The following is an 11,840-nucleotide window of genomic DNA, read 5'->3' as shown; positions in this document are numbered from 1 at the left end:
CTGGGCGAATATCGGCGAGCGCCGGCTTACTTCTATCTACCTATCCCTCTTGTAAATATTGTACAAACTCGACATTGGCTAATCTTTGTAAAGCCAGATGAGAGAAAAAAAAAGTACTCTGTGGCCTGGCCACAACTTGCCTCAAACAAAAATTACATACATCTGTAATCTAACAACTATGAATAAATAAATCTACGGAGATTTCAGTGAATTTCACGTGAAGATCTTGAAATTGATGAATTTGAGCTTAAAGCGTGATCTAATACATAAATTTAAATCGAACGTTTGTAGTTTTTAGCTCGTATTGTGTGGTCGGTGTTGTGAGTGTGAATTTTGGGTTGAAATTCTCATCATGGTCAATGTAGTGGTTGCAGGACTTCCCAGAGACGTAAGTATAATGTTTTGGACAGTAAATAGGTATATTTTTTAGTACTCGCAATAAAATTATTAATTTCGAATACCGACAATCGCCTTGGCGTGTTCTGTTGTCTGGTTTTGTCTGGTGTGGCTTCTGCAGTCTGGCATGCATAGTACACGACATCGGCTTTGAGACGTGCCGGCAAACGATTGAGAATTCCAATACAAAGCTGCGTAGATAATAAGGATCATGGCTTTTTTAACATCCATACCTCAACCAAGTCTGACTACTTCCATTCCATCTTGAGATTGCGGCCAAAAGCTTGTTGAATAAAAAAATTAATCATGGTATAAGGTATGTCAATAGTAATAGCAAAATGTAAGTTTTTTAGTAAGCATGTAAGTTCATTTATTGCCCAACTAATATTATAAATGTAAAAGTGTGTCTATCTGTTTGCTAGCATTTCAGAGCCCATCTGTTTAACCGAAATTTGACTTGTGACGAAATTTGGTTAAGAAATAGCTTGCTTCCAGGGAAAGAACAAAGGCTACTCTTTGTCCCACAAAATCAAAGAATTCCCACTGGATTTTAAAAATCTTAATCGACATGGATAAAGTCACTGACGTCATCTAGCTAGTGCTCCAGGCGCTAAACCAGCCCCAGATTGTAAGACAAATGTATTCATTGCTAGCGTAATCAACAGCAAATTCTGTCCTTTGATTGATAGATTAGCTGTTTACCTTTTTTCACAGCCAATCAAGAGGCAGAAATTGCTACCGATAATGATGAATACAGTTTCCTTACACAATTGGAGGGCAGTAGTCTAATCTGAACGAGGGATGACTTTGCATAAGGTTATTAATAAATATAAGAATAAATTCAGGTCGTTCTTACAGTAAACTAATTCAAAATTCAAAATATTTTTATTCAATTAGACTTTTACAAGTTCTTTTGAATCTTTCAAAAGCATCTACCACTGGTTCGGAATGTCTTTGCAATGAATGTTTTACTGTTGTCTTTTACAGGTCAAAATACCGAGGTTCATGAATTTTTTGAAAAAAGTGGTATTTAGATGCAAAAAAGAGATACACATTAACTATGTAAAGCATTTATCAGAAACATGTAAAGAGATATCTGTTAGCGCACACTACAAGGACGCGCTCAAAGCAAGGAAGATTATGAGCGGCTTTATATACAAGTTCAATAAAAAGCGTTACCCCTTGGAATGTTGGTTGGAGAATTTGGATGAAGAAAAAATTGAACCTGTGCCTGGTGAACATGTCCAGGAATATACCAGCTGGGGAGGTGATGATAGGGAGGAGGAGAGGGCAGTAGGGTGGATGGACAGACAGCAGGAGAGGGGAGTGGAGAGGATGGACTATGAGCCTCCGAGGAAGAGTCGTCGTTACCCAAGCAGTCCAGTTAGGGTACGATCGCCGTCCCGATCCAGGTCAAGGTCAAGGTGTCCCAGTCCCTATCAGGCAAACGAGTTGGAGGCTATTGAGGTAAAACAAAGATTAAGCGCACATTATAGGCGGAAACAAATTATCCATCAGTCGAGTCCTATAATTTAAGTCGAGTCCTATAAGCAGTGATAGCCTAGTTGTTAGAACGTCCGCCTCCTAATCTGAGGTCGGGGGTTCGATCCCGGGCGCGCACCAATAACTTTTCAGTTATGTGCGTTTTAAGCAATTAAATATCACTTGCTTTAACGGTGAAGGAAAACATCGTGAGGAAACCTACATGCCTGAGAGTTCTCCATGTTTTCAAAGGTGTGTGAAGTCTGCCAATCCGCATTGGGCCAGCGTGGCAGACTATGGCCTAAACCCTTCTCATTCTGAGAGGAGACCCGTACTCAGTAGTGGGGCGGAAATGGGTTGATCAGGAGTCCTATAATTTGCTTATAAGTACAGTAGAGACTTAACCGGATTAATTTTTTGTTGTAAGGCATTCGGATAATCGATATCAATTTGGATAGTTGAATGTATGAAGAAAAGTCATTTTTATACATAACTAGCTGTGCCCGCGACTTCGTTCGCGTGGAATAGTGACTTTTCGGGCAGCGTGATTCTTTAAATTGACATAACTTTTTTTATTTATGAACCGATTGACATGAAATAAACACTAAATGTTAAGTGAAGCTTACTACAATATATTAGTGAAAACCGTATCTAAATCGAATAAGCCGTTTCTGATATTAGCGTGCACAAACACACAGACAAACAGACAAAAAAAAATTAATTACAATTTCGGGTTCTGCATCCATATAATAACAACCCCTGCTGCTTTTTTTTATATATTTCCATTGTACAGACACCATTTTTCTACAATTTTATTATATGTATAGATAATGTAATCTATTATCACTTGCGACTCCTACGCTGCCCGTAGGAGTCGCAAACCTGTTATGAACCTGTAATATATCGACTCAACATAATTATGTTGATTGCCAACTTCTTGTAAATAAAAATATTTTGTCTTACAAAAATTATGTTCTTGTAATCGCAGGTTACGAACACATCCCATAGTTTGTTTCATGCTTATAAAACCTATTTCGGAATATGGTAGAGACCTATTTTGGAATATCGAAATTTCAACTTTGGATCATAAAATGATCTTGCATGACCATCTTCATCAACTCATATATTGGGACATAAAAAGGAACAAAATATTTTAAACTAAGCACAATTTCGCCATATTTTTTAGCTCAAGATAGAGCTGATCAGGAAGCAGAGGATCCTGATGGAGGAAGAAACTAAGTTGCTGCTGGAGAAGAGAAAGCTGGAGTACCTTCAGGTGAGGATTCTTGAGTACAAGAAAAACCGGCCAAGTGCGAGGCAGACTCGCGCACCGAGGGTTCCGTACTCGGGTATTTTTTTCCGACATTTTGCACGATAAATCAAAAACTATTATGCATAAAAATAAATAAAAAACTATAAATAAATAAATAAATAAAATACCCCAACTTGGTATATTTATCTTACTTTGAAGGGTTTAAGGGTTCCGTTTTTCCTTTAGAGGTACCTACGGAACCCTAAAAAAAAAGTTTCTAATATTTTTTTCACAGAATTTGGGATCCAACAATATCGGGAACTTTGCAAGATTCGAGGAAGCCTGTAGACGCAACGACGCCGAGGAGATTTCTGATTTCCTGGCGTCGGCCGAGACCTCTCAGGCTGGCTTCCAGAAACCTGCGAAGTTGCCAGGCTTCATAGGGCCTTGCAAAGAGATCACTGCACAAATGAAAGGCCTTGTCCGGGCTCACCGCAAAATTAACACTGATAATTCCTCAATATTCTGGAACCTTCTCCGAGCCTCGGTGAAGAAGCGTCTGGCCATTATTCTGGAGGGCAAGACGTTCATGCCGACTAAGGCTATAGTGGGCTTGTACAGAGTCAAATATCCGCAAATTACCGATCCGGGGTTTGTGGAAGAGATCTTGAATACCGTCAAGACGAGCTGCTGGCCCGAAAAGCCTAAAAAGGCGGAACCCGCGGCAAGTACTACAGAAGGTCAATCGACAGAGGCTGAAAATCCTCCCACAGGTACAGTAAAGACCTTTAGCCCTAATTCGCACGAGCGTTAAAAAAGCGTTGCGTTAAAACCCGGCGTTGCGCTGAAAATACAAAGTGCGCGTTAAAAAAGCGTTGGCGTGTGAACAGATACTTGCGAATGCATTTGTTCTATTTGAACGCTTTTTTAACGGACGTTAAAAAAGCTCTCGTGCGAATGAGGCCTCAGTATCGAAATAGTCCAGGGTCTGTTATAACGACGGTGCTATTTTTAGTCTTTACCGCAAAACGTTCTTGTCCAGTTTAAAGTAAAACCATATTAGAGTGAACTAATGTGAGGGGATTCTCGGTTCGATCCTGAATCGACGATATGTCAAATATTAGGCTATGGTGACGAAAATCAAAGTAAAATGGGGCTACTTAGGGCCACCTGCACCAAATGTCTAACACTACATTTGACGCCTGCCAGTGACGCCGATGCCTCGACGTTTTGTGTTCCATAACTGTCTGAACTATGACCATACTCTTCGTTAGAAGTATTGTAGATTACCGAATAGCATCGGCCGTACAGTTGGTAAAAGTTACAGCACCGTCAAAGAGACCAATGTCAGAGAAAAAATGACGTAACTTCTGGACTTTTGACCACTTAATTTGGTCATTAAATCTAGAACAAAATATTTTCCATTTTGAGTTCTCCAGGAATCAAAAATTGATTGTCCATCGATGAGTGTGATAGTTTTTTGGATAACTGATCTGAGCCGATCGACCAAATTCAAAGGCTTAAAGGTTCACAGTATTTATTGCAAATTGAGTTGTCTTTGAATTAGCAGAAAGTTTTGCGGTAAATGACAATGTATCTTGCAATTCCTCGACATTGCTCCCGAAGATTGCTTATAGCAACTTCGGATGACATAAAGTCTTGATGAGAGTTTTTCTGATTTACTTTTGCGATAAGAAACGGACCCCGTCGAGTTGATAAAAATTCTCAATCTATAGAAGACTATAACAAAAGTGGTGTAAAGTCTGTTCGCCGCATCTTGTCAAAAGCACCAACGCGACTTCAAAGGTCGCCACGTGCGGTGTACACCCGCAGGAGAGTTTGGCATCTACCTACTCATAATTTACACTAAAATTGTCTTTATATGAGCAAGAAATAATAAAATAAAAGCAAAATAATACAAACGCCTGCAGGTGTACCGACATTTTATTAATAACAGACTATACTAGAGTTTGTGAAACGAATGGTCACACAAGGCAATGGCAAAAGTTGGTCTTGTTGGTTTTGGCTGAGGACTTTTACAACTTAAAATGGAAACTCAAGTCTACAGCCTTTGATGGTGTCTTTTACGCTACTGTTTTAAAGGCTTTTTTTGATTATATATTCCTTTTAAATCAAGTAAGACTTGCAGGCATACTCAAAAGAGATGATGATTATGTATCTTTCAGTAATCCTACTAATATGTATTTAATAAAGTGTATTAGTGGGTTTGTGCTCCAATCAAGCTGCAATGGAAAAACTATTGACGTAATTTTTTGCATGTACTTATATAGAAAAGTTTATGACTTAGGCTACTTTTTAAACGGAAAGAGTTCCCAGAGGATTTTTTAAAAACCTAAATCCGCGCGTACTAAATCAGGCTTCATCTATATGTATAATAATAAGAACAATATGAATTTATTATGTTCAGCTTAAATTAAGTACCTACCTACCTTCTTCAATCATTTGATAACCTATCAGAGAAATAAAGAAGAATTTTCTATGAAACTATTAAAACGGTGATAAATTACTCTAAGGTACAGTACTATCACTTTTATAAGTTACATCGATGTACCTGTGCGGAAACTTATTTTTGAATGGCGCGCAAATATCTCAGCCAATAATAGCCCGGTATTGGTTATTGCCTACGCGCCATGTTTTGTACGCGCGAATCATGAGCGAGATAGCATGAGTCTCTGTTGTTCTTGTATTTAAAATCTTAACGTGAAGCAATAAGGACTATATTCCATTAATGTACATTCTGTTTTAGTCGGCGTTAGGTTGTGCTTTTCTGCGCTAACGAATTTTTTTATTTTTTATAACTATGTTGAGCCACTGATGCCTTAAAAGTCTAACGGCGAAATTCAAATTTAATTTGGTTTTTCGCAATTTGTAAATTAATACGACAAAGTAGGCTTACGGCATTCTAATTCCGACAATGGCAGTATCATCTTCACGGCTTTACATAAAAATCTTTACTTGAGAGTTTTCAGTTTAAGAAATTAGTCAAAATAATGAGTTTGACATGAGTTACTCACAAATTAGTCGAAACTATAACTAATTTCTTAAACTGGACCCTTTCAAGTTAAGATTTTTATATAAACCTGTGAGGATGATACTGCCATAAGCCATTGACGCAATTAAAATGCCATAAGCCTACTTTATCGTATTAGTTTACAAATTAAGAAAAACCAAATTAAATTTGAATTTCGCGGGCATGCACCTTAAACGCCTGTGTTATAGGCATCAGTGCTCGCCCCTTACAGACTGGAATATTAATATTGCTGATGCCGCTTACAAAAGTGGTACCTATTGTAATAAAATGTTTTTTTTTAACCCCCCGACCCAATTAAAGGGGTGATATAAGTTTGACGTTTGTACTGTGTATCTGTGTATCTGTCTGTGGCATCGTAGCTCTTAGACTATTGAACCGATTTTAATTTAGTTTTTTTTTGTTTAAAGGTGGCTTGATCGAGAGTGTTCTTAGCTATAATCCAAGAATATCGGTTCAGCCGTTTAAAAGTTATCAGATCTTTTCTAGTTACTGTAACCTTCACTTGTCGGGGGTGTTATAAATTTTTAATTTACACTTGTTTTACAATAATTACCAGAAGCTCAAGATTTGACTGGCCCTGAAGAAAATGAAAACCAGACTGCTGAACACGCAAGTCAACTCATAGACCCGGACGATTACATTGATGAGAACGAAGTCGAGGATTGGGTTGAGGATGACGATAACGGTGCAGGCAACTTTCAGGACGGTGCTGAAAAAAGGTGGCATTCATTTTTTTTTTCTCTCGTCTGACTTTACACAGATTAGCCAATGTCAAGTTTGTAGTTATTTACAAGTTAGGGAAACTATATAAGTATGGACTTCGTCTGTGTTGGTGTTAGCTGGCGGGCGTGCTCTGCCTTTTTGGAGTTTTTTTTTTTTGTTAAAACTGACTGGAAAGCGCTCTAAGGGGATGCCGTGCGTATGTCGGTGAGCGCCGGCACAGATGGGGTCCATACTTGTATAGTTTAACTAACTTGTTACAAATAACTACAAACTTGACATTGACTTCGTTTGTGTTGGTGTTAGCTGGCGAGCGTGCTCTGCCTTTTTGCAGTGTTTTTTTTTGTTAAAACTTGACTGGAAAGCGCTCTAAAGGGGTGCCGTGCGTATGTCGGCGAGTGCCGGCACAGGCGGGGTCCATACTTGTATAGTTTAACTAACTTGTTATATACAAATAACTACAAACTTGACATTGACTAATCTTTGTAAAGCCAGACGAGAGAGGAAAGTATGGACTTCGTCTGTGCCGGCGCTCGCCGACACACGCGCGGCGCCCCTTAAGAGCGCTTCCCAGTCAGTTCCACCACCAAAAAACACCAACTAACACAAAAACCTGCCACTTTTAACAAGAAAAAACACTCCAAAAAGCACAGCACGCGCGCCAGCAAACGCCAACACAGATGAAGTCTCTTTTATTCTTATTTTGATACTGATTTTTAATTTCGTGGCATAAGGATGGTGTCTAGATACTACCCTATCCAAGCAATGAAGTTAGTATAGCTCTCTCTGTTTGGCTCTATCATTTGTGTTAGTTATTCTAACACCGAAGACCCGAAAGGCAGATCTTCAATTTTCAGGAACGTGGAGAAGGAACAATGAAACAATGTTATTCTTCAGCGGTGTCTGTCTGTAACTTTGATTATGTACAATCCGACAAGGTTCTTTTGACACTTGAGTGAGGGCGCAGTTGTCGCTTTATACGCTTTATGCCGACACAGCGAACTATCGACAAGTGCACTTCTCAAGATGGCGGCTTTAGTTCCGATGTTGGCCACGCGCCAAAAGAGCCTTGTCGGACTGTATATGCCAAAGACACGAAATACATCACTGATCACACTAATATTATAAAGGTGAAAGTTTGTGTGTATATGTTTGTTACTCCTTCACGCAAAAAGTACTGGACGGATTGGACTGAAATTTAGAATGGAGATAGATTATACCCTGGATTAGCACAGAGGCTACTTTTTATCCCGGAAATCAAAGAGTTCCCGCGGGATTTTTAGAAAACCTACATCCACGCGAACGAAGTAGCGGGCATCAGCTAGTGAATTATATGCTTTCTCAATATGTATGCGCCTTACCACAATTTTGCCTCTCTTCCAGTGGTGACAGCGGAGAGCCAAACGCGGCAACCGGTGGCGGAGATTTACCAAACATGGCGGAAGAAAACACAGAGGTTGCCGCGACTACGGAAAATGAATTCGAGGAGGTTGAGGAGGCGGTATGGATCGTTGATGATGCTGACAAGTTTAGACAGTCCAAGGTAGGACTGGACTTCGTCTGTGTTGGTGTTAGCTGGCGGGCGTGCTCTGCCTTTTTGGAGTGTTTTTTTTGTTAAAACTGACTGGAAAGCGCTCTAAGGGGGTGCCGTGCGTGTGTCGGTGAGCGCCGGCACAGACGGGGTCCATACTTGTATAATTTCCCTAACTTATTACAAATAACTACAAACTTGACATTGGCTAATCTTTGTAAAACCAGACGAGAAAAAAAAAAAAGGTAGGACTTTATATTGATCAAACTTATTTATCAGAGGGAGCTCGATTGGATTCCCGGCAGGGGAGGAATTTTATTATTAGGGTTTCGTTCCTCAAAAGGGAAAACGGAACCCTTATAGGATCACCTTGTTGTCTGTCTGTCTGTCCGTCCGTCGTGTCTGTCAAGAAAACCTATATATAGGGTACTTCCCGTTGACCTAGAATCATGAAATTCGGCAGATACAGTGCTGAGAAAAAATATAGACTCAACTTAATATTTGAACTTGACTACAATATTAATTAACTAAATATTATTAAACTATATGAAAACCATAAAACACAATACACTTGTTATAAATTCATAATGATTTTTGTTGTAGGAGGTTTTATTACGCAATATTGCGTAACAGTTGCCCGTAAGCCGTGTGTGAGCTGTGACGAATTATAAACTCAGTCTCTATGGGGAAGTGCTGGAGTAACGTTGTATTTTTTTCGGCATCGTTTTAGATTCAGTTAATCTTCATAAGTATAATTTTGTTATTATTATAATCATTTTGTTCCACTTCGCTATGCCCCGTGGTAAACAATTAAGCGATATTGAAAAACAAAGAATCATTGATTTAAAGAGTTGTGGGAAAACGCAAAGAGAGATAGCAAGTGTGATTTGTAGATCTCAAAGTGTAGTTAAAAACTTTTTGAAACAGGGGATTGAAAATTATGGCAAGAAAAAGCGATCAGGGCGACCTTCTAAATACACACCTACTGTAAAACGAGCTGTGTTGAGAGAACTTCTAAAACGGGGATGTCATCTTCAAGCCTGGTGCGCCAATTTAACTTGAACTGCCATCCTAGCCTCGTGAGGAAATGGGCGGTACTGTCTGAATACTTCAAGTATCAGAAGTATTTAAAAAAACCGGTATTGAAGTCACATCATATTGCAGCTCTACTTGCATTTGCAGAAAAGTACATCAGAAATTCGGATACTTGGTAGCATTTGATTTTTGTGTCAAAAAAAAATTTAATCTTGATGGACCCGACGGTTCCAGTTATTATTGGCACGATTCAAGATTCGAAAAAAATCTGTCACTACGAGCTCAGGGAGGAGGATATGTCATTGTTTGGGCTGGTATCTCCCGACTTCAGAAAACCGAATTAGCCCATATAAAAGGTAAAATGAACGCTGCCGGTTATCAGAATTTGCTTCACGGTTACTTATTGCCTTTATCATCTTAATTGAAGATTACAATGTAATTTTCCAACAAGATAATGCACCATGCCATGCAGCTTCGACTACTATTCAATGGTTTCAAGAGTTTGGGATTCAGATATTGGAGTGGCCGCCTGCAAGCCCTGGTCTCAGTCCAATCGAGAATGTGTAGGGCATATTAGCAAGGAAAATTTATGACCAAAATAAGGCACCAATCGCGAATGTTCACCAACTAAAAGAAAGACTGGAGTTATCATGGGCTGAAATTTCAAGTACTGCTTTGATGTAATTGGTAGAAGGGATGCTTGATTGACTGATAGACGTACAATAAAAATAAGGGAAAATGGACCAAATATTAATTAAAATAAAATTAAAAGAGACATTGAGTTTATAATTTTTCTCAGGGCCTGTGGTATGTCTTAGACTATGTTTAAAAAAAAATCGTCATTATTAAAAACAAACCAGAATAAATATCATGTTAAGTTTTAATACTAGTTGTAGTAATTTACTAGTATATCTTATTTAATGTATCATTACTATCTTTCAAATTAAAGTTCTATATCTGCTTGAGTCTATATTTTTTCTCAGCACTAGGTGACAACCAAGTGAATAAGGCTTTCGTTTTTCTTTTCCCTAAGAATAAAAAAAACTTATCATCACCAGTTTATGAGATTCATGGCATACGCTCGCGGATATGCCTACATTATAAATTGAACAATTGAAAAGAGCAACCGCCGAGTTTCTCGCTGTTTGTCTCGGTAGGAACGGCATTCCGAACCAGTGGTAAATTATTTTGACGATTCAAAAGCACTTGTAAAAGTTTACTTGAATAAAAATTAACTGCCTTGCCCTGCAAAATCTGTACTGTGCTGTGGTATGGTCACCTGCGTCTCAGACTTACGCTTAGACTAAACATTACTTTTGTCAATTTTCAGTTAACCGAAGATGCGGGACAAGGACAGACTACTGAAGAAAACGAAGAGCTGTAGGTTTTCATTTATTTAAGACTAAAACAATACATTTATGTATTACTATCATTATTCAAATGTGAACATTGTCCTTATGTACAAGTTAAAACATGTAATTTTTAATTTGAGGACAATTAAATTTAGTTGTATGGTAAATGATTTTTTATTTCGAATACATTTCCTTGCTTAATAATCTATTTTTACTGAATTAGCTTAAAACGTAAAATGCGTGAGAAGCGCACTATACGAGGTCCACATTAATCAAAAAAAAAAAACAATTTTATACAAACTTACGCCTTTATTATTAAATCCTTAGAACTTATACTTCACTATTTTATACTTCATTTGAATTTTTCCTTTTCAGTGAACTGTTTTATTTCTGGTAACATTAAGAAATCTCAAGTCAGATTTTTTTGCATTTATTAATAAAGACCTGCAGAGTAACATAGGCTACTTTTTATACATGGAAACTCGATAAGTTCCCACGGGATTCTTAAGGCGGATTTATATTTAACTGACGTGACGACACGTGTCGTGTCCTGACGTGATGCCTAGCGTTTACATTGATATGTCGTGTTCTGACGCATCAGGATAATCTTTTGAATCAATACTAACGCAGCTCTAGAAAAGGTCAAACGTTTAAAATGTTCTTCTATCAAGCGATGCGACTCTGACGCGTCATAACACAGCACTGACGCGACGCGCGCACATTAATCTGACGTGTCGTGATGGCACCGCCGTTTTCGCACCCCCCGCAACCCGCCGCTCTGACGCGAATCGGGATCGGTTCTGACGCGACACATCAGAAGCCATCACGACACGTCATTGTAAACGTTTCCATACAAAATGTATGATACCGATTCAGTTCTGATGCGTCACGACACGACATGTCAGTCGGACAGACAATCGAAATCCTTTCAAACGAATGCGACATCACACATATCTATAATGTAAATAAAAATATGGATGAGTCATAATGGCATCGATTCTGATGTCTGTCTAAGCTAAA

The 11,840-nt window shown here is 38.6% G+C and overlaps 1 protein-coding gene across 2 annotated transcripts; it reads left to right on the top strand.

The window, feature by feature from the left end:
• Positions 1–114: 114 nt before the first annotated feature.
• Positions 115–11,726, top strand: LOC123877985. Of its 2 annotated transcripts, XM_045924947.1 has the most exons (7): positions 115–388; positions 1,384–1,863; positions 3,065–3,154; positions 3,426–3,903; positions 6,739–6,901; positions 8,286–8,445; positions 10,799–11,726. In XM_045924947.1, exons 1-7 carry the CDS (start codon positions 353–355, stop codon positions 10,850–10,852), a joined length of 1,461 nt encoding a protein of 486 aa, XP_045780903.1. In that variant the 5' UTR covers positions 115–352; the 3' UTR covers positions 10,853–11,726. The 2 variants fall into 2 exon arrangements, with proteins under 2 accessions (XP_045780903.1, XP_045780904.1); XM_045924948.1 differs by lacking the exons at positions 6,739–6,901; positions 8,286–8,445; positions 10,799–11,726 and adding an exon at positions 4,099–4,990 and having other exon boundaries at positions 3,426–3,922.
• Positions 11,727–11,840: the final 114 nt, after the last annotated feature.

Source organism: Maniola jurtina, chromosome 25, assembly GCF_905333055.1.
Source record: "Maniola jurtina chromosome 25, ilManJurt1.1, whole genome shotgun sequence".
Lineage (NCBI taxonomy): Eukaryota > Metazoa > Arthropoda > Insecta > Lepidoptera > Nymphalidae > Maniola > Maniola jurtina.
This window is presented reverse-complemented; position numbering and strand designations above follow the sequence as displayed.

Coding starts and splice junctions, on each gene's coding strand:
- LOC123877985 (XM_045924947.1), top strand. CDS start 353: ATGGTCAATGTAGTGGTTGCAGGACTTCCCAGAGAC. Junction 1,864..3,064: donor ACGAGTTGGAGGCTATTGAG/GTAAAACAAAGA, acceptor CATATTTTTTAG/CTCAAGATAGAGCTGATCAG. Junction 8,446..10,798: donor ACAAGTTTAGACAGTCCAAG/GTAGGACTGGAC, acceptor GTCAATTTTCAG/TTAACCGAAGATGCGGGACA.